This window comes from Micromys minutus (assembly GCF_963924665.1).
Source record: "Micromys minutus genome assembly, chromosome: 4".
In the NCBI taxonomy this organism is placed as follows: domain Eukaryota; kingdom Metazoa; phylum Chordata; class Mammalia; order Rodentia; family Muridae; genus Micromys; species Micromys minutus.
This window is the reverse complement of record NC_137973.1, coordinates 7,598,849-7,624,748: the sequence shown is the minus strand read 5'-3', so window position 1 is coordinate 7,624,748 and position 25,900 is coordinate 7,598,849. Positions and strand designations below refer to the sequence as shown.

Below are 25,900 nucleotides of genomic sequence, written 5' to 3'. Positions count from 1 at the left end.
TATGCCTTTTAGATGAGTATTCATACAGAGATGAAGGACTACAGGCTGTGTGGCCCTTAACTGCAAAAATTTAGTAGCTGAGTCTTAAAAGACACTGATCACTAGTTTCCATCTCGAATGGTTATGTAAAAAATAAGTAAAGACATTCACTATGGTGTGTTTAGCAAATCTGATGTTGCTCATAAAAACAAGATCATAAAACTTCATTTTCAAATTGTTTACATTCAGGCCAACAGAACGTGAAAGGTCTTATAAAAGATTTTCTTATTCTGTCATCTACAATCACATTCTTGCTGATGAGGATGCATTATGTTAAAGTCTTACAGAAAAAGTCTACCTTCCCAACTTGAAAACTTTAAAAACATATTTTTGATACAAGCACCAGATGTTATAATATAAGCACGCTATCACCCTAAGGGGCTACCCAAAGTAGAATAAAAAAAAAAAATACTTAACCTATAAAACTAGCCTGTATTTCCTAAACATCTATACATTTTAAATATATTTCATTCTAATAAAATAAAAATTAAAATAACCCTCAGCTAAAAATTTTTTGCAGAGTTAAACCTGTATATCTCAATGATAGAATGCCAACTTTAGAAACACAAGGATTTTGGTTTATTCTCAGAAAGAAAAAAGAAAGATGAGGACACTAATTTTATGTAGAAATAAAAAGATTGGCTTCCTAACTGTCTGGTGATCAACTGAACCTTTGTTTTCCTACCCCAATCTTAATACAAAAGTGATCTAAAGTGGACCAAAACACTTTAGTTTACATCAAAAATGATCCATACATATTTTTATATGTTCATGGGGTAATCGATATAAAACCAATATTATGCTCTAATATTTTGTTAATACTCAAAGAATCCTAACTTTTAGTCATCAGAATTCGGATTTTTACTATAGCAAATAAAAATACTACAGTGTCTCCTATATTAAAAATCAAGCCAATAAAACTGCATACATGAGGTGGCCTAAATATCAGTAACAATTGTATTCCATCTAATCTCTTATTATCTATCAACCAAATTATGAAAACTTCACAACACTTAAAGTGAACAATCAAAATAGTAATTTATTCAAGTTTAAGATCAAAATTTTCCTTTCAAAATATAAGGGAATACATGCACTATACAATCAATGCTATTTTCCCAAATTCCTAAGGTCACAGACATGCAAACAGCATACAGTATGACTCATCATGACATCATTGATGCCCCTTCTTCACCAGTGGCATCCTGAGAAATAGAAAGGTCTTCAAGCATCTCAGCCAGACTAATCCGAGGCGCTCCTTCCTCATCTGTGTCACTCTCCACAGGGATGGCTGAGTCTGAGGAAGGAACAGACATTCATCGGTCTCCCATGTGCACAGGCAGCTCCTACCATCACCACCACTAAGTAATCACACTGTCGGAGCTCCCAGCTCCTATCTCCAGCAAGTTCTCAAATACTGAATAAATGAGCAAATTTGTATGTACAAGAGCTAGCAACTATGAGATCAGAAACAACTGCATCATGTATATAGCAAACAATATTTAATAAATTTTACTGTTCCTTATTATGTTAGGAAAAAGCCTAATTACAAGTTTATAAGACAAAAGTCACTTATGAAAACCAAAGTTTTAAAACACCAAATACCCTCATTGATACTATCTACATGACTTCAATACCCCTAAACACCAACCTCTGTAAATGTTGACATTTTTTCTAATTGCCTCATCTTCTTCAAGATCTTCAAGAAAATCTTGATATTGCCTGTAAGAAAAGAAACTATGAGCACTGTACTAAGTATTATACTATTCACAAAGGTCAAATATGGATGTTAATTAAGTTGGTGTGCTGGAGAACAAATTTTTTGTAATATTATAACTGCTGAATATTAACATGATCTAAGACAATGAAAACTTACCTCTCACCTCTATCCTACCAAACCAACCCAATTCTTATGAACAAGCAAAATATATAGCTGAACAGACTATAGTCGATTTGGAGCGTTCTGATCTGTGTTTTAACAATATTTATTTGTGCATGCATGCATGTGTAATGTTTGAAGGTGCCCACAGAGGCCTAAAGAGGGCATTGGATGGCCTGGAACTAGAGGTACAGGCAGCTATGAGCCACCCAACATGGGTGCTGGGAACTGAACTTCAGTCCTCTGGGAAAACAGGAAGCACTCTGAGCTATGGGAGCCCAGAGACAACACTGTTGGGGCTGGAACTCTGGTCACATGGCTTACACTGGCTGTTATCCAGACGACCCAGCACCCATGTGCAGTTCACAGCTCTAACTGTGATGCTAGAAAACTGGATGCCTTCTTCTGGCCTCAATAGGCACTATATGCACATGGTGCACAAATATAAATTCAGACAAACATTCCTACACATAAAAATAAAAATCTCAAAACAAAACAAATTCAGAACACACACAGACACACACACACAGAATTAAGACCACATTTTAATTCATTCAATAAACACTTTAAAATCATTTTTACTTCTGCTTGCTATCTGAAAAGTAAGTAGCATCTAAAACGAATGAACTATTTTTTAAGGCTTAAGACTCAGGCAAATAAATCATCTATTTGTGATAGCCACAAGGTGGTTGACTCATTACACCTGCACCTGTTTACATTAACACTATAATTATAAAAACAATTACCCAGGAAATAATTACTGAGCTTGCACCATATCATTATATCTTTTTATGGATTCTCTTATATAGATTCCATTTATAGTTTCTAAGAATTGGAAGTTAATTTTTAGTGCAAAGACCTATCAGTTAATTTCTAAGGATTTTCCTGACAATGACTTTGAAGGCTTAAGGGAAGCAGACCTTTCATCATCTGTGTCCATGTCTTCTCTCTCTCTTGCCAGCTCTTTCAGTTTCCAGTTTCTTCGGCGCTGGCGTTTGGTACGGTCATAGCTCTTCTTAATTAACACCTGTCGACAGAAACAGTCGCAGTTATGAATCACTGAAACACGCAGTAGGGAAGAAGACTCAAAACTTGGACATGCCAGGAAATCAAACTGATAGCAGCAGGCAGGCACATTTCAAGTGAACGCTGTAGAAATCAAGAGGCAGTGAGTGTCAAGAGGACTTTTAAAACTTTCACCATGTATGATGCATTTGAGCATTATTTATCTGTGAAAATTTGAGGTGACTAAATGCTAAAATTTTAATATCCAAAACCTACATTGTTTTCTCCTCAAATTTCAATTTTCAGCCACCATTCCTACAGTCCATTTTGAAGCATTTACAGACTGACAGTTTTTCACAGTAAGTTTTGTAACATTTAATATTATGTAGTTATGAAACTATAATATTTTAAAGAAAACTAGTGTTCTCCTCACTTGACCTTTTAATAAATACCAATTCTGAAGCTGGAGACAGGACAGTGGTTAAGAGCACTTTTGCTCTTCTGCAGGACTGGACTCCATTCCCAGCACCCACATGGTGGCTCCTAACCATTTCTAACTACAGTTCCAGAAGACCCGACACCCTCTTCTGACCTCGACCAGAACGGCACACACCTGATGCACATCAATCCGAGCAAGAAAGACATTTATACACATTAAGTGAAACAACTCTAAAAAAGAAATACCCATTCTGACTCAAACCTCACTTTTGTTGTTGTTTTATCAACTGAGAAACAACCAGATGAAGCCGGAACCTATTACCAGAACTTCATTCTGCTCATAGCTAAAAATATTTATGACTATTCTAAAAAGATTAAGCAAGTGGGAGTAGGATTATTATCCTTCATTTCATTCACTGCTGATTATGAACTTTAAACTCACCACATTATAACTCTACAGACTTTCCACAAGTAAAACTCTTTTCCAAGAGTTGACACTGTTGCAGTAAGTATTAAAAAATATTAATCGGTTTATGTCTTTACTGGCCCCGAGGTCTCACTCCTGATACGGAGCCACAGACACTTCTGGTGCCCAGTCTGAGCTGCCACCCCGGCCCAACTTGTCCACGCAACTCCCTTCCCTGGCGGTTTTCTACCGCCTGTTCTCTGCCTCTGTCCCGGGGTGTTTCTCTACCCCAAAATCCCACATAAATAAAACTCTACAGCCCGATAGCTTTTCATACAGGTTCATATATATATCCAACTCTCAATCAACAAATCCTCTACACAACAAGACTGCATCAAATAGACAAAATACAAACTGCCCTTTTATATGAGATATCAGACCTATACTTTTTAACACCAATCAATATCACCTAGGTCTAGCTGGTCCTTTGGGAACCTCCCTCTTGCCTCAACCTGTCCTTATCCTCTGACACCCTCAGACCTCTCAGCCCTCTCCATCTCCCTTGCCCCGGCCAGTCACTGACTTTCCTTTATTTTACTAATTAAAATGGGAAGATTCAGTTGGAGTCATGTGACTAGGCAGCCCTTATTGGGGAAGTGGAATTAACATTAAAATATAAACAGCTTCAGGACAATCATCTACATGACACTATAAAGATTATTTTCAATTCTAATTTGTACTAATATTGAGTAATGGTCTCAATTCTAAATGTCCTGCTAAGTAGAAAAATATATAAAATAAGGTAATTTTAAGACTGTGTCTGAATAAATTTTATAAGTTATCATTCCTAAATACAAACTTATTTGCACTCTAATTACCAACATTTGAGTTTTGGTTGGCAATACTGGGTGATAACGACAGGGCCTTACGCTAGACAAGCACTTCACTGTTAAGTCCTCGTGTCCATTTTCGGTTTTCTTTGAGATAGGGTCTCTTTTCACAAGCAAGTCTTAAAGTCACCGTCTAATCCCGGTAAGTCCTGAACTTGTAATCCTCCCAGCTCAGATCCTCTCAGATCCCTGAGTAGCAGAGATTTTAAGCCTATGCCACCAGCTCTGGCAGTATCAAGTGTTGTGCTATGAAAAGTAGAATTTGATTGGAGGAGGGAGTGCTGAATAAATAAAACAAGCTACAGCCTTACCACATCTGGAACTCTATCGGAGTTCATTTTGTTGACATGCTCATCATTTAAGTTACAGTTGGCCAAATCAAATCTGAAATACAAACAATGAAAACGTTAAGGAGTATCCTTCCTATATCACTTTACTCTCTATATAGCATTATACATATATACCCATCTTTACTCTCTATATAGCATTATACATATATACCCATCTTTACTCTCTATATAGCATTATACATACACACCCATCTTTAATCTATAGCATTATACATACACACCCATCTTTAATCTATAGCATTATACATACACACCTATGTTTCTAAGTCAAAGAATTTTGTATCCTCCCCACTATAAAAGTTCTGAAGCTGAGAGGCAATAGCTCATGTCTTCAAACCCAGAACTAGGGAGGCAGAAGCAATCCGATCTGTGAGTTTGAGGCTAGGCTCATCTGCACAGTTAGTTCCAGGACAGCCATGGCTACACAAATCCTTGTCTTAAAAAGTCAAAAAGTTCCCCTTCCAGCCTCTTTGGATACCAGGTATAAACATGCATGCAGGCAAAACATATATAGAGAATTTAAAATTTTCATGACAGGATCACATTGCACTAAGTTTTTCAATTAATAAGACAGCCAAGCAGCCATAACTTCCTAATCCGACTGAATGAGTCTGCATAGTTAATACAACAAGCAACAACCTTTCATTCTCTTTTAAATGGAACTCAAACTCTGGGAGCAGAACCAGGGTCTAGAGCATATGACGTCAAATGCACAGACTGTTACTTACTTTTGTGGATTCGGTCTGGCATACAAACGGTAACTGCTGGGCTAACTGTTTACTATGTGCATTATGTATGTGCCTGCATGAGCTCATATGCATGTGCGTGTGTAAATGCCTAGAAGTCTTGTTAGATTCCTTAGAACTGGAGCTATTGGGGGTTGTGACCTGATGATGTGAATGGGAACAAAACCTAGGTCCTCTGCAAGAACAGTGCAGACTCTTAAACTCTCTTCAGCCCTAGCTGGGTCCAAAAAGTGAAGTATTTTCAAAGCCATAAAAACTAGCCACTCATACCAAAAGCCATAACTATTTATCTAACTATAAATTCAGTGTTTAATTGCCAAAATCTCTGAATAAATGACTCTCAGATGATGGCCCAAGTGGAACAACTATGGGCTTCTACTCAATCCATGGGATTATAGTTATCAGTAATAAAAATAACCTAAAAGGCTCTTCAAAACTCTTAAATCTTTTGAAATTAACAAATTTTAGTATTTTAAATATTTATTAGCCCCTGAAGAAAACCTGCAGTGCTATCTGGCAAGCAAAAATACAACAAAATAAAACAAACCCCAGCACCAGGTCTCCAGGATTTAAAAGATGTCCTAAATGAGTCCGGCAAAAATACTGTTTATCTGTATTCATTTCAGATGTCTTCTGGATCCAGACTTCCCCAAGGGTGTGCTTAACAAAAAAGAAAAAAATCATTTTATGGGAAAATTAAATATAAATTGACTTTTTTTCTCATTTAATATACAGTTAAAACAGCTTTCAACTTTCCAGAATTCTAAAATAGTCTGAAAACTAACAAATTACCAAATCAAGAATGTAGAAAATTATTCCAAAGGAAACCATAAAAACAACCCAAAACTTGTATAAAACATTAACATTTCCCCTTGAAAAATACACACACACACACACAGCATTTTCACAGGAAAATGTCTTCCTAAACAGTAGCTTACTCAGACTGAGCAAAAAAGTAGCTAAAAAGACAAAAGAATCTTAAAGCAAGAAAACAGTCTAAGTAAATGCTTGTAAGACCCAAGACTTAAAAAGAAAAAGGGGAGAGAGAAAAAAAAAACCAAGAGTTCAGAAAAACCTATGAATTTCACCCAAGCACTGACACTGGAAACACGGGCACACCCACTGGGTTGGAGAGACAGTCGGCAGACAAAGATTACTGCCAACAAGTCTGACGACCTGAGTGTCGAGCTGCCCTGATGGTCACATGTACTCATAAGCACATGCACAGCTCCCCTCTCTCCTAATAAAAGTAGAAATACTCATCATCTCAAACACTCTAATAAAATATTTTAGTTTACCAAAATGTAGATGCCCCTTTAATTTAGAGAAAATACAATAAATGAAGTCAAATGACATTATAAGGAAGCCGTAACAGATACAGAAGGGAGCATATTCTACAAAATACGTACACTTCCAGGTTAAGACGGCATCATAACAAGACAGGAAGGTATTATCACTAAAGAAAGGATTTAAGAATTACAATATTCTTTAATTTAATGTGTTTCCCACCTAGATATTAGTCTGAACAAGCCTCAAAAAACAAAAAAAAAAAAGGAATCTATTCATAGACCAAATGTAATAGTAATAATCTGATTAACTCAAAAGGATCTCTATGATGTACAAATTTAGTACATTTGTACTATTTAGTGACGTTTTGAAGGTCAAGAGATTGTCCACTTGGTGTTCCTCTAACAAAATAAAGGAGGGAAAAAAAGGCCTTTTCCAAATACAAAAAGAAAAAATTAACTTATCAGACTGTAGCCCAACAACCTTACCACAATGAGTCCATTTTTAAATTTAGTTTTATTTTTGTGAGACAAGGTATCAACTGGTACTACACATGTAGACTAGGCGGGCCTCAAACTCAGATCAAATGCCTCTGCCTCCTAAGTATTGGAATTAACAAGATGCACTACCACAGCTGTTACAAAGAGTCCATTTTTAAAAGTTATTTCTTACTTGTGTGTGTGGTTAGTGCATTTATGACAGGGAACCCTGTGCACATGCCATAGCACACACACATCTGGAGATCAGAGGAAACCTTTGTAACATGGGTTCCAGGATTCAATTCAGCTCTTCCCTTTTAGCTGCTGAGTGCTCTCTCTGGCCCCTCACTAACTAACCTACCTCATGGCTGTTTTACTGTGGCTGGTCTCCACATTTTATAAATACCAACAATTAAAAGCCAAAAACTTTTAAAAGAACTGAAACAGCATCACAAAGTGAGTAAAAGCGGGCAGATGTTTACCTTTTTGGATATCACTCCAGCCCCTGCGCTTCGCTTCAGATCTCTGACTGGGCTGCATTCTATCACAATGAACTCTTCGAGCTGCTTAGGGTGGCAGAGACTACTGAAAGGGTGGCTCCAGAAAGTGTTCCCGTCGATATCTGCAACTAAGAGTAAGCAGAACACTCACAACAAGGTAACTGATAAGTTCAATTACCTAATGTGTTAACCAGAAGAGTGTGAATAAGAAGCAGGAGTAACAGGACAAGAACTGAAGTCACTCTAAGTGACATCATCACTGATTTCCATACATGAGCTCCAAACCTCCCATGGCACAAGGGAAATGTCAGGTGTCAAAATTATTTACATATTACTTTGTTACTATAATCTGAATGCCACAGACCAAAGTCAATCAGTTTTATGGTGGCTTCATATGCTGGAATTTTATGACAGAAAGTTACTGGTCACCCTAGCTGCTTAGTTTATAAGACACAAAGCCAAATTTTGTCTAACCAATAAGAATGTCCTTTTCTGCATTCTATAGATAGTTACTATTACTGCAATAGACCTTAACTGCTGACATAATCAATGAGTTTCTGAAAAATAGCAAAATAGAAAATTTATAAGAAACAAGAAAAAATGGAAACACCAAAACTTCTATAACTATGCATTCTTCCTCTTTTAAAAAATGACTTATATAAACATATCCTAAAAATAACCATAATAATGATAAAAAGTTAAAATTCTATTTTAAACTACATATCTCAATGGATCATAGCTCAAATATCCCCAACTTTAAAAGCTGTTTAAAAACTAAACTTGCACACTAGGCATATAGTTTAATAACAGAATCCCTGCCTAAAGGACACAGTACTCTGTGGCCAATGCTTGTGCACAGACACATATACATTTGGCAAAAAACTTTGTGACAAAAAATTACATGAAGCTGAAATTTTTCATAAAAATGAAAGGAATAAAATTATTAAATATCTAAACATTCACAGAATTGTTTATTTAAAAGAGAAATACAATGCTTTATAATTCTAGTATCATTAAAGTACTAAACTTGAACTATTAGTTTTCCAAAATAGTATTATCAAGAATGACATCTGAGACTAGAGGTGCAGCTCATTTAGAAGAATGCATGCCTAGTATCCACCAGGCCTTCTGCTCAACCTCCAGCACTTTGTAACTCAGTATTGTCGCAGACATCTGTGATCCCAGTACTGGGGAGGTAGAGGGTATAGGGTCAGGAACTGAAGGTTATCCTTGAATACACAAAGAGGCTACATGATACTGTCTCAAAAAAAAGAAAAGAAAAGAAGGTAGGGACTAAACAAATAAATGCCATGAGTGGTTACTATTTACCATAAGGCCAAAATTGTTAGATTTTGTCCCAAAGCTCAATTTAGTTCCAAACCTTACCTTGTAGGGTGTTGGGGTCTATGAGATGAATGGCACTAGTTACTCGAATACAAATACATATCTGGCTCATATTTCCAAGGCTCTGTGCCAGTTTTGGTGACAGACAGACAACATTATCCTAGGCAAAAAGAAATAACATCTAAAATAAGGCTAATTAAAAATTAGCAACGTCTTGTAGAATGATGTATGTCATCATGCAGCTAGACGGATCCAGCCCACCACTGGATGAGAAGGTGGGGAAAAGGAGTAGAAAGAGAGAGGAGGAGAAGCTCAGTATCTTGTAACTATCATTTCCTATAACATAAAAGGTTCATGAAATTATTTTATGGCCCCTAAGTGTCCAATATTTGATAATTATAAAATTTTACAATCAACTTGTTTTTGCTAATTTGTGTGGTGTGTGTGTGTGTGTGTGTGTGTGTGTGTGTGTGTGTGTGTGTGTGTGTGTGTTGTGGTGGGCACAACATAGGAAGTGCCTCCATTGCTACAATGGGTACACTTGGGAAAGGTATGGCCCTAGAGGCTTCATCCCAGGACTGCTTCTTGCTACTAACATGTTTCTCATGTTTGTCATTGTCACACTGCTCATTCATTTGGCTTGGTGCTAGTGGATACCAGGAGACTCTCACTGCTGTAGCCTGGTGTGATCAATTCCTGGGTGATAGCCCACTCTGTTGGGCAAGTTTCCTTCAGATCAATATGAGGGTGAAAGTTATTGAGATAATACTGTTTAGATGAATTAATGATTTTATGGAATTCCTGGTTTTAAGTAATTTTAGGAAATCAAGCTTAATATAATCTTGTCAGGTTAGGATAATTGATAGAAAGTTTACAAAGTTAGAATCAAGACTAAAATGTGCCCCTTCCTCATACAATGGCAAGAGCTGTATGAGCTGAGAAAGGAGCACAGTGACGGCTCATGCATTACAAGCTTGCAATTGTAGTGAGAATAGGCTCAGGACAGGTTCACGATCAAAGAAGGCATTCTCTCTAGGTTGGGCCTGAGTTCTTGTCTTGTGGTTTTAGGAGTGTACCATAAAATAGAAAGGTTATGAATAAAGAATAATCAATTCTATTATGAGTTTAAGAACAGAGAACAGATGATTAACCAGTCTAGCTGATCAAGGAAGGGGTCAAAAGTAGGTGACCTGTTCCATAGCACAGAGAAACTATGGCCTGCTTAAACTTTGTTAATCTATGACCAAAGAATTGGTGCTTTGGGGATTACAATGAGCTTATAGAAAGATAGACAAGAATTTAGTTAGATTTAAGTTTCAAAAGAAAACATACTCAATAATGTATATACTCCTGTTGTAACTTCTCTCGTGTGACAATTTTAAGACTGTTTTTGAAGAATATATTTTATGGTTATTGTTTTTAAAGAATGTGTAACTTGTGGCTATGAGGTAATTTTCTTACATAGAAAACTTTGTCTTAAGGGGTATGAAAAAAGTTAAGAGAATAAATAAAACACTAAAGCCTGCTTTTGCTTCAACCAGTCTGTGTGTATTTATGTGTTTGATTTTTCCCTTTACTTTTTTCTAACCACTGGCTGCCATAGGCCACAGACCCTTCTCCCCCGTGAGCTGGATCAGCTGCTTTCAGTACTGACCCAAACGCCTATGCCACAACTCAATACCAGACTCAGCTTACCCTGCGGTGTCAAGCTGGCCTTTAACAGTGTCTCTCTTTAACTCTGTGTGTGTGTGTGTGTGTGTGTGTGTGTGTGTGTGTGTGTGTATAAATCATGTTCATGCAGGTGTACATGTTGGTATCAGAGGAAAACTTTACAGAGTTGGTTCTCTTTTTACATGGGTTTGAAGGATTCAACCCAAGTTGTCAGGCTAGCATGCCAAGCACATGACCCATATGACTAGCCCAACCTTTTCATCATAATACACCAAAATAAAGGACATTCTAATTCATAGTTATAAACACATAATTCTGAATCTTTTTAAACAAAACTGACCATGTCAGAAGTCACTGAAAGAAATTATTCTTAATGTTTATCCAGCCAATAGGAAACCAGGAACAATAAATTATAATCAATAAACTACTTATTCTCTCATAGATAAGGATTATATGAAAATAAGTACCTTGCATATTGGAACAATTTCCACAGAAAAAGTACTCTTGTAATTGTATGTGTTACTATGAATATCCTGGGAGATCAATCTTTGTGATGCTTTGTATCTATCAGAAAAAAATAAACATTATCAATAGAAAGGGACAGGACTGTTCTTATATAAACGTGGTTTTATCCAATCAAAGTTCAATGTCTTCAAACAGTTTCCTGGTGGTGTGGTTAGCTTTAATTGTCAACTTGATATAACCCAGAATCACCTGAGAAGGACCTTCTTCAGTCCAGAAAAGGACAGAGTTGGTCTGTGAACATATCTGTGGAAAAACATCTTAAGTAAATTGATGTGGGAAGTCCCAGTCCCAGTGGTCCATTGTCTAGGCAGAGGGTCCTGAACTGTTTAAAGTAGAAGAACCTTGCTGAGCATAAACAAGCAAGCAGGTGAGTGGGCATGTCCACATTAATTTTTCTCTGTCCTTGGATAGGATGTGATGCGTTGATTTGATTAATCCATGACGACACTTTAACAACTGTAAACCTACTAAACCCTTCCCTCCTCTGAGCTGTTTTCTGTCAGGGTGTTTTTATCATAGCAACAGATAAGAAACTAGAACACAGGCCAAAGCCTAATTTTACCCACGTTCAAACCTTCTTCAAAATGACTATACTGTAAGCCACGCTAATATCCCTCCTGGGTCTTTGTTCCTGCTAATCTTACCTCTCAATATAAACTCAGCTTAGGAATATTTCTCCCGTCTTGAGTCCTAGCTCTTCCACTCATCTCTATGGTTCAAAAGTACAGTGCTTATGACTATGGAGTTAGGTTAGCTTCCAAACGAGTCATCAGCACTCTTTGGCTAATAGAAAATGGACAATTCAGTGTTTCATGATTGTTTAAATATGCATACTGAAACTTTTATTGTAACAAAGTAAGTTATCTAAGCTGAAAAGCAGATGTGATCTATATATTTCCTACTCCCATATCCTTGGACTTACAAATTTAGGTTTACAACATACCTACAGGGAACTGTACCCTGAAGAAACTCCACCATTTTCTGGGCATGTTGTTTTGAAGAATAATAAAAATCCAGACCATCTAAAAAAAATAATAAAAATGGTTCTGAAAAACAAGGTTTTCCTCTATAGGACCACATCACAAAATCACTTAAATCCATAAGTAAAACGTACTATTAGAAAATATTATAGCCACAGTTTAGGAATATCAATTAAGACTTGTTTGGGAAAAAGGTAGATGAAAATCAGATAAAATAAATGTTAACAAATAAAAACAAGATTCATACTAATTCACAAGAACAAAATTCAAGGGCAAGAGAGAAAAGGAAAAGAATATTTTATGAAATAAGTGAATATAATGAAATCTGTCAAGAAAATGATAAAATTCAGCTAGTTGACATGTATGAAAAAATGACATACTAAAACTGAACAAAGTAGTCACTGGACAACAAAATCTATCCCAGTGCAGAATCATTAAACTCTACCAACAAAAGAACAGCTAAATGCAAATCTATTGCTAAGAAGTACTTATGAGGTTCCTAAATAAGAACTCCATTTACCCATAATAAGTATAATAATACTAAGGAAAATAAATAAATTCAGAGGACTTACATTTCTAGACATAAAATTGCAAGTGCATGCAAACTTGAGACTTCACATCAATTCAAGAGTTAAAATTGTAAAGCACATAAAGATAGGACACTCCTGTAACCTTAACTGCCTAGACCAAATGAGTTACTTAGAATACTGTGTACAGTATGTTCCTGGTTCCCAGCTGACTTGAGTCTTTTCTGCTCCTGTAAGTAACCCAATAAAACAAATCAAGTTGGACTTTGGTGGTGTATGTAGCTGTTGGTCCATAGTGGGACCCCTATCTGGGGTGAGTAGATGTATGTGTTGAACCTCCCACCTCCACCCCCAGGAAAACTTGTCACCCTGAACCTCATCAAACTTGAAATACTGGGGCTGGAGAGAAGTCTAAGCACTTTAAGAGGCTCTTGCAGAGGACCTGGGTTCAGTTCCTAGCAACTACATGGCAGCTCACAACCCTCTGTAACTCTAATTCCAGGGGCATCTATCCAATTCCAGGGAGCATCTAATGCCTTCTGGCCTCTGTGGGTACTACACACACATGGTGCATTTACATACATGCAGGCAAGACATTTATACATATAGAAAATACATTTTAAACAAACACTTTAAAAAGAAAACACTTGCAATAGAAATAAGATTTAGAAAGAGGCAGTCTAGGAGAAAAGACTGCAAATCATCCAAGCAATAAATTTATATGCAGAATATGCCTCATATCATTAGTTCTTAGTGAAATGGTAAAGCCACAGAGATCACCACAGACTCCCCTCTACTGTGTCTATAAACAAGGATGGTAAGCAACTAAAGTACAGAACCTGGGACCTTTTAACATTTCTGTCAGAAATGTAAAGATCACAGCCATTAAAAAATATATTATGACAGTTTCTCAAACATAAACTTCCCATTTAACTCAGCACTTCTGCCTATAAGTATAGCCTCAAAGACATATGTCAGAAGATGACAGATGTTAACTAAATCCCACAGTGTGGATTACGGCCCAACAAACAAAATTAAATACATAAATAAATGTAATGAAAAATCATTCAAGAGGAGAACTATGAAAGATATCTTAAAGGGAAATAACTTATGCCTAGGAGATGCCTAACTAAACAGCTTAATGGACAAGTTCTTCAAAAGCAGTTAACACTGAAGAAAAATAAAAGGCGAGCTTTGTGACTTTCTCCAGCTAACCGACAACAAAACTAGACAGAGCACATGAACACAGGGTTTTTTGTGCTTTGAGATGGTATGGTGGGCAGTGCTGGTGAGCTTCTTTTCTTTTGTTTTTCTGAGAGAAAGAGCATGAAGTTGGAGGGCAGTATCTGGGAAAAGTTGGGAGAGGGGAAGAATATGAATAAAATATAGTACATAAAAATTATTTTAAAAATTTAAAAACAAAAGAAAAGGAAAAAATGAAACTTCAGGGAATATTCTATTTATAGCTGTAAGGTAACCAACATCCTAAAAACACATGCAAAACTACGCAAAATAAACATGAGCAAAGGATGACAGATGCCTCACATTAGAAACAGCATGATTAAGATGCATGGAAGGGGATAACACTTGAAATGTACTTAAAATATACCCAATAAACAAGGAAAAATACGTATTTATAAAATTTAACACTCCAAGAAAACAAAAAACAAAAAAGACCTGTTAGCCCTCATTACTAACCACGAGGTACAAATTAAAACAACCTGCCATTATTGTTCAAGATTTAGAAAAGCCAATACAGTTCTTAACCATTACCAGCAAGTGTCTGGACAAATGGCAGCTTACTAGTGCTGGGGAAGTACACTAGCATTACTGTGGGACATCAAAATTTATAGTTGGAGTCTCTTGTGCAGTAATTGCAATTCCTTCAATCAATCCCAAGACAAACTACTACACATACACAAAAATGAACATATAATTATCCAGTGCTATTCTCGGTAAAAAATAACTGTAACTACATTCACAAACATATCAATTTATATATCCAGTGACTACAGACTATCAGACAGCAATTAAAAATAATTAAATGGAACTATATGCATTGTTGGTAAATGTGTTCCAGATGTGTTAAGAGAAAATCAAAGTCACGGAACACTACATGAAGACAAGTCCTTAAAACTTCCAGAGTATATTTTGTTTTAAGGAACTACAATGGCAGGTGGATAAAGGTAAAGCGGGGAAGGAGCTCTTGATTTACACATGCTTTAAATTTTTAGATTCTTAAATACATCCTGTTTCTATTGGGGTGTGTGTGTGTTTATGCAAAGGTGTGTAAGGTACCAAGGGACAAAGAAAGGATTAGACCCCTGGAGCTAGAGTTACAGGTTGACTCTGAGCCACTGAAACCGAGTGCTTGCATCCAAACTCCAGTCCTCTAAAAGAACAGCCTGCTCTTACCTGCTGAGTCATCTCTGCAGCTCCAATTGTTTTTGTTTGAGTTACAAATACACAAGCTAAGGAGAACACTCATTTAAATCAAAAATTAGAAAACTAGTAGATAACAAAGCATTCTGTGGGAATAATTTCTACCACGGTCTTTAGCCAGAATACAAATGAGTTCCCTGCCTCATACCTCTTTTTTCTTTAAGAAAACATACTCTCATGTTGCTCAGACAGGCTTATACAGAAGAGGACTGTCACACACTTGCTGCTCCTGCCTCCAACTTCCAAGTGCCAAGACTACAGACATGCAACACCACACCTAGCTTTGAGCGTCTTTATTAACACACTTTTGCCTAGGGCTTAGCTAATACATAAACTAATACATAAGATATTACTAAACTATCTTTCATGATGTAGACAACCCTATGCCTACCAGTAATACACTCAACCTAGAGGCATAGATTAAGTTTCGCACATAACTGTTTTCTCATTTAAGGAATTTGGCCATTTCTTCAGGACAGTCACTACCAGTAAATCTGTATTTTAAAAAAATGACTTAGGGAAACAACTCATCTAACAATAGCAAGCAGCATCCAAAACCTACTGTTAGCATGAGTTGTATTTGCTTTAGGATACTTATATTTTAAATTATTAATTTCCCATCAAGTATATAAAAATGTGTTGCATCCACAGTGACTGCTATTGTCTGCAGTGTCACTCAGTGGCAGAGTCACAGCCCACATGCCAACAAAACACACCAAAGACAGACAGTAAAATGAGGCAAAACTTATAAACCATTATGACATTTTTCAAGTTTTAAAATTCTGTTCAGATATTTCATTATGTTTATTCCTATTAACTGACTTCAAACTGAATTCTATTTATCACCAACACCTCTCAGTATATAAAACACAAAGAAACAGCATTTCTAATTGGAGCAATTTTCCCCATGTGAAACAAGGTTTTAATGAATTTCTTGTAGTATTTTACAATACATTAATGGAGTCACTTATTCTGTAAGTACCAAGATAAGCAACACATAGCAAGACTTACTATCAATATATTGTTATATTACAAGCATAGAGTGACATCTATTATAAACTAAATGCTTAGTAAGTGAGGTGGGATAGAAGAACATCAAGGAGGGAGGTGAAAGAGATGAGGACATGGACAGTTCTACATATGCACTATCCAGAGCAGCCACTAACAGCGTGAGTTTAGTATCAGCTAACAGAAGAAAATCCAGTTCCTGAGTTAGCACAGCTAGCTATACTTCAGATATCAGCCACATGTGGACAGTCACTACCACTGGACAGTGAGACAGAAAATTAAACTTGCTTTCTTACACATACATTTATATAAATTTTTGTAACCATTTCAACTTCTGAGAAAGATAATTTTGAATTGAAAGAAAATGTTGATACTGTTTCAAATTCTTTCAAATTTGAACTCACCATGAATCTCCTTGATACGTAGCGTATTCTGATGCATTCCATATTTCAGAATTAATTGTTCCAGATAGTAGAATGTTTTCTTGTGTAGGGTCTAAATATTCATGTATTATAAAATCAATTAATTACATACCAAAAAAGCATTTATAAATATAGTATACATATATATCATCTACAGATATAGCACACTGATTTTTCAAACAAAACATTCTTTAAAAATTAACTAAAACATAAAATAGTAATGTATTTCCAAAGTTTAATGTTCCTGGAACCTAGACTGTGGTTATGCACAAAGGACTTAGGAAACTGAGGACTATATCAGCTATTGAAAATGGACAGTGATAAAATTCAAGATTCGGGATTCACACATCATGTTTTCATTACCTTCTGCCTGACTTGGATGACAGCCTTCCAGAAATCCTTAGCTTCTACTCTATGGCAGTCTCCACACATTTGGGACTGAACAACATAATCCACCACAAACACCTGCTGCAGGATAGCGCCATTCATCACCTGGAAAAGAAAGCAACTGCACTCCTTCACTCCCGGTTGTTCAACACTAAGTATTTTCTTTCATTAAAAAAGTAGTAATTTAAAATGCTTCATAAATACATTAAGTACATCAATAAGTAAAGGTTAAAATTACAAAACTAAGTTATACTACATAATGGGGGGAGGGGGCACAACCAAGGATTAAATATGGGACCTCATGCATGCTGATCAAGCCATGTTCCCTGGTGGCTACACTGTTTTAAGAAAAACACAAAGATTAGAATAACCTTTCTAAGTCTTCCTCATGAAAAAATGGTTGTGAGCATATTCTTTTAACAATGTGGAGGTAGGAATGTGGTTTGATTATACAGTGCTTGTCTCTCATGCTTGAAGCCTTGGGTTTGATTCCCACCACCACACAAGGCCAGGCCTGCTGGCGCACACCTATAATTCCAACACTTGGGAAGTAGAAGCAGGCTGATCAAAAATTCAAAATCACTCTCAGCTATTTCTGAGTTTGAGAACTAAACCTAAAAACATTTTTAGTTGTATACATATGTACACGATGTGTATTTATATATGTATGTCTGTTTGTGACACACAAAGAATTTGCTTTTAGAAGAACATCTATGAGTGATAAAAACAAGCAAGGGTTAAGCATGGTAGTGCACACCACCTTTATACCAGCACTCAGACAGAAAGGCAGGAGGATCTCTGTGAGTAACTAAACCAGCTTAGTCTACTAAGTAAGTGCTAGGCCACGAAGAACTACCTAGTGAGAACTTCTGTTAAACAAGACAAAACCTTTGTCTTTTTTTCAAAAGGACTACTGAACATACTAATTCTGAGCAATTGTAGCTAAACAGCTTACCTCTTTCTGAATTGTCAATTTAACTTTAAGTCTCTTGGAATGGGGCTCAGTCCAAACAAAGCCTGCATCAACAAGCCGAACCTTTAATAAAAGGAGGAGGGAAAAAGGAAATATGAGTCCCTACCTGAGGGATGGAAAATTCACTGAATACCTCATTAATAAACAGACTCACATAAGAGGCTTCCACCAGCACTAATGAGAAAAGATGCAGAGACCCACAGCCAAACATTAGTCAAGAGAGCAAGCCAAAACTGGAAATGAACTGGGTCCTCCCTTGGAGCTCAGGGAACCCCTTGGAAAAGGGGCAGAGGACTGTAGGAGCCAGAGGTATGGAAGACACCAGGAGAGCATGGCCCACACAATCAAATAAACAGGCTCACGAGGGCTCACACAAACTGAAGCAGCTATCAGGACGCCTGCATGGGTCTACACTAGGTCCTCTGCAGATATCTTATGGTTGTTAGCTTGGTATTTCTGTGGGAATTCTACGTGTGTTTATGAAGTCTCAGACTTTTGCATGTTCTTGGGACCCTTTTCCTACTGGGTTACTTTGCCCAGCCTTGATGGAGCATGTACCTAGTATTACCATATCTTGTTATTCTATACTATGTTTCTCTAATATCCATGGGAAGCCTGTTCTTTTCTGAAAGGAAATGGAGAAGTGGATCTGGGAAAAAAGGGAAGTGGCAGGACAATTTGGGAGGAATAGAAGGAGGAAAAATTTCCATCAGAATGTATTGTATGAAAGAATAAAAATAAAGTTAAAAAAAAGAAAAAGAAAAAGAAAAAAACAGACTCATAAGATCTTTGAAGGGACATGTGATTAACATCATTACAATCCATCACTACAAAAAAGAAAAAAGGTTTATCACTAAAAACCATGGCAACAATAGCAGCAAATAAAAGGGCAACCCAATGACTGTATTAGTGAATGAGCAAGAATTAAAAGTAATGTTAACAGAGGGGAAAAAAAATATTAAAAAAAAAAAAAACAAATTATACTTTTTCATAAGAAAATGAACTAGTATCTTTACTGCCCAAAAGAAACCACACAAACAAAAAGCTTCTACTCAAATTAATCTTTCTACATTAGTCTGTGGCTTCTTTATTCTTTCCTTTCAAGGATGAACATTTAGGAGCTAAAAGATGTCTCAGTGGTTATAAGCACTGGCTGTTCTTTCAGAGGACCCAGGTTCAATTCCCAGAACCCACATGGCAGCTCACTCCTGTCTATGACTCCAGTTCTAGAGGATCTGACATTTCACACAGACATACATGCAGGCAAGACATCAATAACCATAAAAAACCTTACTGAATGAATTTCAGGATTACACAAAGAAACCCTGTCTGTGGGTAAGGAAATGGACATTCTTTTGGGAAAGGTTCACGTATTGACTATGTAATTGTAATACTACTAGACCAGGAGCTAAAAACAGCTTGCTATTCTTGATACGCTAAACAGAATGCAATTAAGACTAGAATGAAAGCTTTAAAACAGAGAAAACAAGAATGGAGGCTTTGTAATAATGAAAGCAGAATCCCGAACTAAGAGGAACCAGAAATAAGCAAAGCAAGAGGTACATAAAAGGTAATTCTATAGGATTTAATTTTAATACCCATTTATTAGAAAGAAGAAGAGAACATATGTTAGTACAATACCCAAGTATTTAGCTTAACAGCTAAGTAATACATTTTTTTTTTGACACAAATCAACAACAGATCTAATGGAGAAGCCCCTTCTGGCATCTATGACATAGACAGTATGATACCAGTCTAAAGGTACACAGAAAACTCTGTTAAATAACAGACTAGAAAGTGTGAACAAGCAGATTATGATTGCATCAAATACTATGTGGTTAATCAAGGCACATGCAGTACTTGAGAATAAAACTCACCTAATACCACTGAGTGAGCTACAACAAATCCCAGTAGTCAAGAAATTAAGTCAGGATGATAAGCAGTTCCTAACCAACCTTTCCCCTACCCCACCCTGCATCCCCAGTTAGGATCTGCAGGAGTTAGGTAGAAATGTAAAGATGTACAGAGCACTAAGTAAGTCTGCCTACTCTTCCTGAAGTCTCTAACCTCCATCTGCAGGAACAGCAATTCCTTGACATTCACTTCAGCATTCCCTAACGGGCTCAGCACACTTGTTCTTAGAGAAGCCACTGCCAACTTTATTGAGTTCTTTGCCCTTTACCATAATTCTAGATGCCTCACTCTCACTCTCATTTCCTACAATCCAATTTCTATACAGTTCCTCAGTCTCTCCTGTACCCATTTAACAGTCTGAAATCCTGAAATCTTTTTACAATGCTCTCTACTTACAAGAAAAATCAGTGGAGCATCCCTTTCCCTCTCTAGTCATCAGGACTGCACTGCTTCCCTCCAGGAAATTAGGAAGTCCAAGGGCAGGATAAATGAATAACGTGAAAGATTTCAGAACTTAAAAATAATCCTGCTAGGGCTGGAGAAATGGCTCAGCAGGTAAGGACACTTGCTATTCTTCTAGGAACCCAAGTTTGAATCCCAACACCCACAAATCAGGTCACTACCATCTGAAATTCCAATTCCAGGGGGCCTAACACCCTCTTCTGACTTCCAAAGGCACTGCACATACATAGTACACAGACATATATGCAGAAAAAGCATCCATATGAAAAAATTTAAATCTCAACAATTTTTTCTAATAAAATAAAAATTCTACTGCTCAATAAAGGCCAATATGAAAAGTAAGAGAGTATGTGTTTGTGTATTAAAATATTGTATGGAACTAGCTAACTGATTCATAGAATACCTGAAAATTTATGACAACGGCCCACGGTTCAATTTCCAGCCCCAAAAAACAAAAGGAAAAGTACATAAGAGAAAAACAAACAACAGCCACCATAACAAAGCAAAACCCACAGCAAAGGATTTTCTGAAATGAGTGTTTCTGTGAAAAGGCCCAGCAATTTTAACTATTGGCCTACCTTACTCAGAGGAGCTTTGATTTTTTTCAAACACAAAGCAAGAAGTTCCCTGGACTCTAAAGCACACTGTATCCATGATGCAGGTGGCTGAAAATATCTGAAAGAAGAGAACATTCTGAGGTCTGCCACTTTTCAGGAGAAAAAAAAAGAAAAGAAAAACGTAATTTCCATTGATAGGCAGAAATGATGTTGATTATTAAACAGGAGCAATACTCAAAGCTACTCTAAAGCTGTAACACAAAGAGATTAAAGAGCCATGAGACCAGTGTCTGTAGTTCAAAAGTACTGTTCTAATATTTGGAGAAAGACCACTGAAGATGACTCAGAGTAAAGGGCTTTCCTGCCAGGACTGACAAACTGAGTTCACACAGTGAAAGCAAAGAACCAACTCCTACACTCCTGCAGGTTGTCCTGTGACCGCCATATGCATAGTATGGTCCACAGACAACCTCCACATACACAAAGCAAGTGCTGAAGTTATTTGGAAAATCACAGGCATATACTTTTTATATTCACTGGCAAGGTTCATGTCTCCCAATAGACATACTGATACGTGTGAAAGGCTTGTGCCAACAACTAAAGGAACGAATGAAGTATCAGCTCTCAGAAGGCATCTTCCACGGTCAGATGCGGTATCTACACTTTTACTTTTATACAAATCATTTTACTGTCCTTACCAGATTAGGACAGTAGAAAGCACAGTATAAAACTACAGATTATTAAATCCTTGGTAGCATCGAGGTTAAAAGCAAATCTCAACAGCAGGTTTCTTCTGTGTACTTTGGTGTAATCTCAACATACCAGTCGCTCTCTGTATGAAGACCAACTTAAGGACGATAAACAAGTCATGTACTGTACCTTTGACATTGCTTGCAGAAAGAAATGGAGACCTGCTTTGGAACACCTTGGCTGATGTCAACTTTACTTCGTAAACAGGCCACACAAATATTGGCAGGATTTGGACTAATTGGGACACCACACTCACAGCACAAGCTTGAGAAAATAAAGCATAATTTTTTCCAATTAGATTTTATAAATTTACTAGTCAAAAAAACAAAAACCAAAACCTTCAAAATGCCACTGTTGGGGGGGATGGGTTTGAACTCAATGGGTCAAAGCGCTTCCAACTCTTGCATCAAACAGGGGTCAATTTCCAGCACACAAGAGGCAGCTCACAACCACTGGTAACTCCAGTTCCAGGAGAGTCTATCCCTCTTCTGACCTCCATGGCCTCCTGCATGCACTTCGTACACATATACACTCAAGCACACACACATAGAATAAGTTTGTTTGTTTTAAAAGATAAGCTGAGTGCGACGGGAAATCTTTCATCTTAATAATCAGGAAGTAGGGCACATAGATCTGTGAGTCCCAAGCCAACCAGAGAAGGAAAAACATGGGCAGAAAAGGGCAATCTTAAAGTCAGAGTAAAGAACAAGCCTGGATCATCAGGAAAAAAAAAAAAATCAAAGGACTACAATTATGAAAATGCTTAAACACATTGCCATGCAACTTCATGCAACGATAAAAAGGTTCCAGTCCTTTCTTCATCATCCTTCTTTAAAATTGGACAACTAAGAAAAAAATTAACAATACAAATAGTAAAATATCAACAGCAAAAACTAAAGTGCACTGCATTTCAACAATATGTAAGACAGCCAAGTGTGAGGGTGCAGTCCTTTACCCAGCGCAAAAGAGACAGAGGCAGGCAGCTCTCTATGAGTTCCTGGAAAGCAGGACTTAAGACTGTCTCAAAAGCAAAAGGAACAAACAACATGTGTGTGATCAGTTTCTCTTCAGTCTCAAGACTCATGGACTAGGCTAGTTAGTACCCTCTTTGTTCTGAGCACTAGCTCTACAATGTGAAGGTCCCATACACTGGGAACCACAATGAACAGTAAAGGAAAATGTACATATAACATGAAAACAGAAAAGGGATTATTATTATTATTATTATTATTATTATTATTATTATTATTATTATTATTATTATTATTATTATTAAGGGATCCATGAAGGGATAGCGGAAATAGGGCAGCACAGTGGTAGGGTATGAACACTGTACAATGCTAAATATATGGACTCTCATATATACATGAAGACATAATGAAACCCAGTATCTTATATTAAAAATTAGTTTAAAAAAGAAAATACAGGGCAAGAAGAGCGTCTATGCCTACTGATGCTCTACACTACAGGAGTATACCTCTAGTGTACTGGAAACAGAAAATTTTTGTGAAGCAGGCTTGACATAATCTCAGCGCTTGGGAGGCTAAGGCTGAAGGAACAGGCCCTCAAGGTCAGCTTTGGCTACAGAGTGAATCCAGGACTCCATCAAAAGTAAATTTCAAAAATCCGTGAACAAAGTGTGAACCTCTGTCACCGTGGACCACGGCTGTCTTCCAGTGGTAGGCACTAGCTGCACATGGGCACTGAGCCATCGTGTGGCTAGTGTGACAGAGGAGCTGCGTGACACTCGCACGTCCACTGTGGCCAGCGACTACACACAGTCATGTCTCTCTCGAAGGACATCTAGTAAGAACTGTTCTGGAAGCACCTATTTTCCATCGACCTCCTCCGGGATCAAGACTTAACAGTTTTTCTCATCGAGAAAAGGGATCCTCCCCCTACCATCAAAGTTTCCTCGGTAAGTTTTATTTTTTACGATCGGGACACATTAAGGGATCAAGAGCTCGTAACTCACATGTGTCCCGGGCTGCGGTCAGTGGATTCTGTCATGTACTCCATGGCTCAGGACCTATTAAGGCGAGGGAAGGACCGGTGAGGCTTAGATCAGGACGAGTCTCCCGAGCTTCGGAGGCAGGCGTCCCACACACCAGACCGGGCCGCCGCCCCGCTCTTCCGCCCGGCCTATGGCCGCGGCCCCGCGTGCGGCCGGCCTCTGCCCGCACCCACGCCCCAGCGCCCACGCGGGCAGCTCGCGGCCGAGGTACAGAGCCGACCCGCTCTGGCCACTGCCGGCGCAGGAGCCGGATCTCCCCCTGAGAACCTACCAGCACTTCCGTGACAGACGAGAATACACGAACAGCCGGCAACGTGCCGGCCGGGATGCACTTCCAGTTACCTCAGCGGCACCACGTCACTAGGAAGATCTCGCGATAGGAAGACCGAAAGTCCCGCGTGTGGATGGGTGCCGGCGGAGATGGGTGGGCGGGGTCAAAGGACACTTGTGTAGCAAAGGGCGGGGCCTATGGAGGGAGCGGGGAAATGGGAGGCGGGGCGAGCTGAGTAGGCTGGAACAGTGCATATGGCAGCTTGGTTTCTCTGATTGGCCCACCGGGTTCGCCCGCCCATACCTTTAAAATGCTCTGCTCTGCTCCTGGAGAAATGGCTCACCCATTAAAACCAGTTGTTCTTACAAAGGACCTGGGTTCAACTTCCAGCACTCACACAGTAGACTCACAGCGGTCTAGAGTTCCAATTGGAGAGGATTTAACTTCTTAACTACAAAGGTGCCAGCCAGCCACAAACTCGGTGCACATATATATTCATGCAGGCAAAACATTCATATACATAAAATAGACGGACCTTCTAAAAAAAATGGCCACTATAAATGTCACCATTGACAACCTAAGAATATCAAATCGCTGTTTACTAAACAATATATATATATATATATATATATATATATATATATATATATATATATGAAAGAAAAACGGAAAAGTTTCAACTATATTGCAAGCACCGTACTTTAATGGTAAGCAGAAAGAATTAAAACGTTTTTCACTAAAGAAAATTATTATTCTTAAAGAAACAATCTGAACATATTTTGTGAACTGTAGTTACAATATAGATGAAAATAGATATATCAGCAACTGTTACAGAAACTAGTGTCAAAAGGAAGACCCTAACAGTTCTAAGAATTCTTAGGTTTATTTTGAGTGTTTTGCCCACATGTGTATCAGTACTAAATGCTTGCTGGTGCCCAAGGAGATCAGAAGACAGCAACTGGTTGTGAGCCACCTTGTGGGTGCTGGGAGCTTAAGCAATGCCTTACATGCACAAGTGTTCTTAACCTTTGAGCCCCAGTGTAGACATTTTTATCTATGGAGTCACCAGAGAGGAAAGAGCCTCAGCTAAGAAAATACCTCCATAAGATGGAGCTGTAGGCAAAGCCATGGGACATTTTCTTTTTCTTTTTTAAAGATTTATTTATTTACTTATTATATGTAAGTACACCATAGCTGTCTTCAGACACACCAGAAGAGGGCATCCGATCTCATTACAGATGGTTTTGAGCCACCATGTGATTGCTGGGATTTGAACTCAGGGCCTCTGGAAGAAGTCAGTGCTCTTAACCACTGAGCCATTTCTCCAGTCCAAGCATTTTCTTAATTAGTGATTGATGGGGGAAAGCCCAGCTGGATTGGTATTATGAATATTAAAGAATCAATACATTAACTCCATTAATGTACTTAAGAGGCTAAAATAGCACACAATCATACCAACTAACACAGAAGCAGCATTTGACAAAATATAAAACATTATACACACACATACACACACACATATATATATATATTCTCTAAAAACTAAGAATAGAGGAAAGTGTCCCTAATTTAATAAAGAATAGTTACAACCCATACTGCCCCTAAGATTAGAAGAAGTAAAAATATGTACTTAGTCA

At 37.7% G+C, this 25,900-nt stretch overlaps 1 protein-coding gene across 1 annotated transcript; it reads right to left on the bottom strand.

The window, feature by feature from the left end:
- Window positions 1-1,092: 1,092 nt before the first annotated feature.
- NMD3 (NMD3 ribosome export adaptor) lies at window positions 1,093-24,349 on the bottom strand. Its single transcript, XM_080915270.1, has 16 exons — window positions 24,264-24,349; window positions 23,954-24,007; window positions 22,108-22,242; window positions 21,250-21,346; window positions 18,278-18,358; window positions 17,299-17,427; window positions 16,918-17,008; window positions 12,500-12,578; window positions 11,499-11,595; window positions 9,403-9,520; window positions 7,999-8,144; window positions 6,298-6,410; window positions 4,966-5,038; window positions 2,836-2,942; window positions 1,688-1,758; window positions 1,093-1,333 (listed from the first exon to the last, which is right to left on the bottom strand). The coding sequence occupies exons 2-16, from the start codon at window positions 23,995-23,997 to the stop codon at window positions 1,203-1,205; spliced, it is 1,512 nt and encodes a 503-aa protein (XP_080771396.1). The 5' UTR covers window positions 23,998-24,007; window positions 24,264-24,349; the 3' UTR covers window positions 1,093-1,202.
- Between the last annotated feature and the right edge of the window lie 1,551 nt (window positions 24,350-25,900).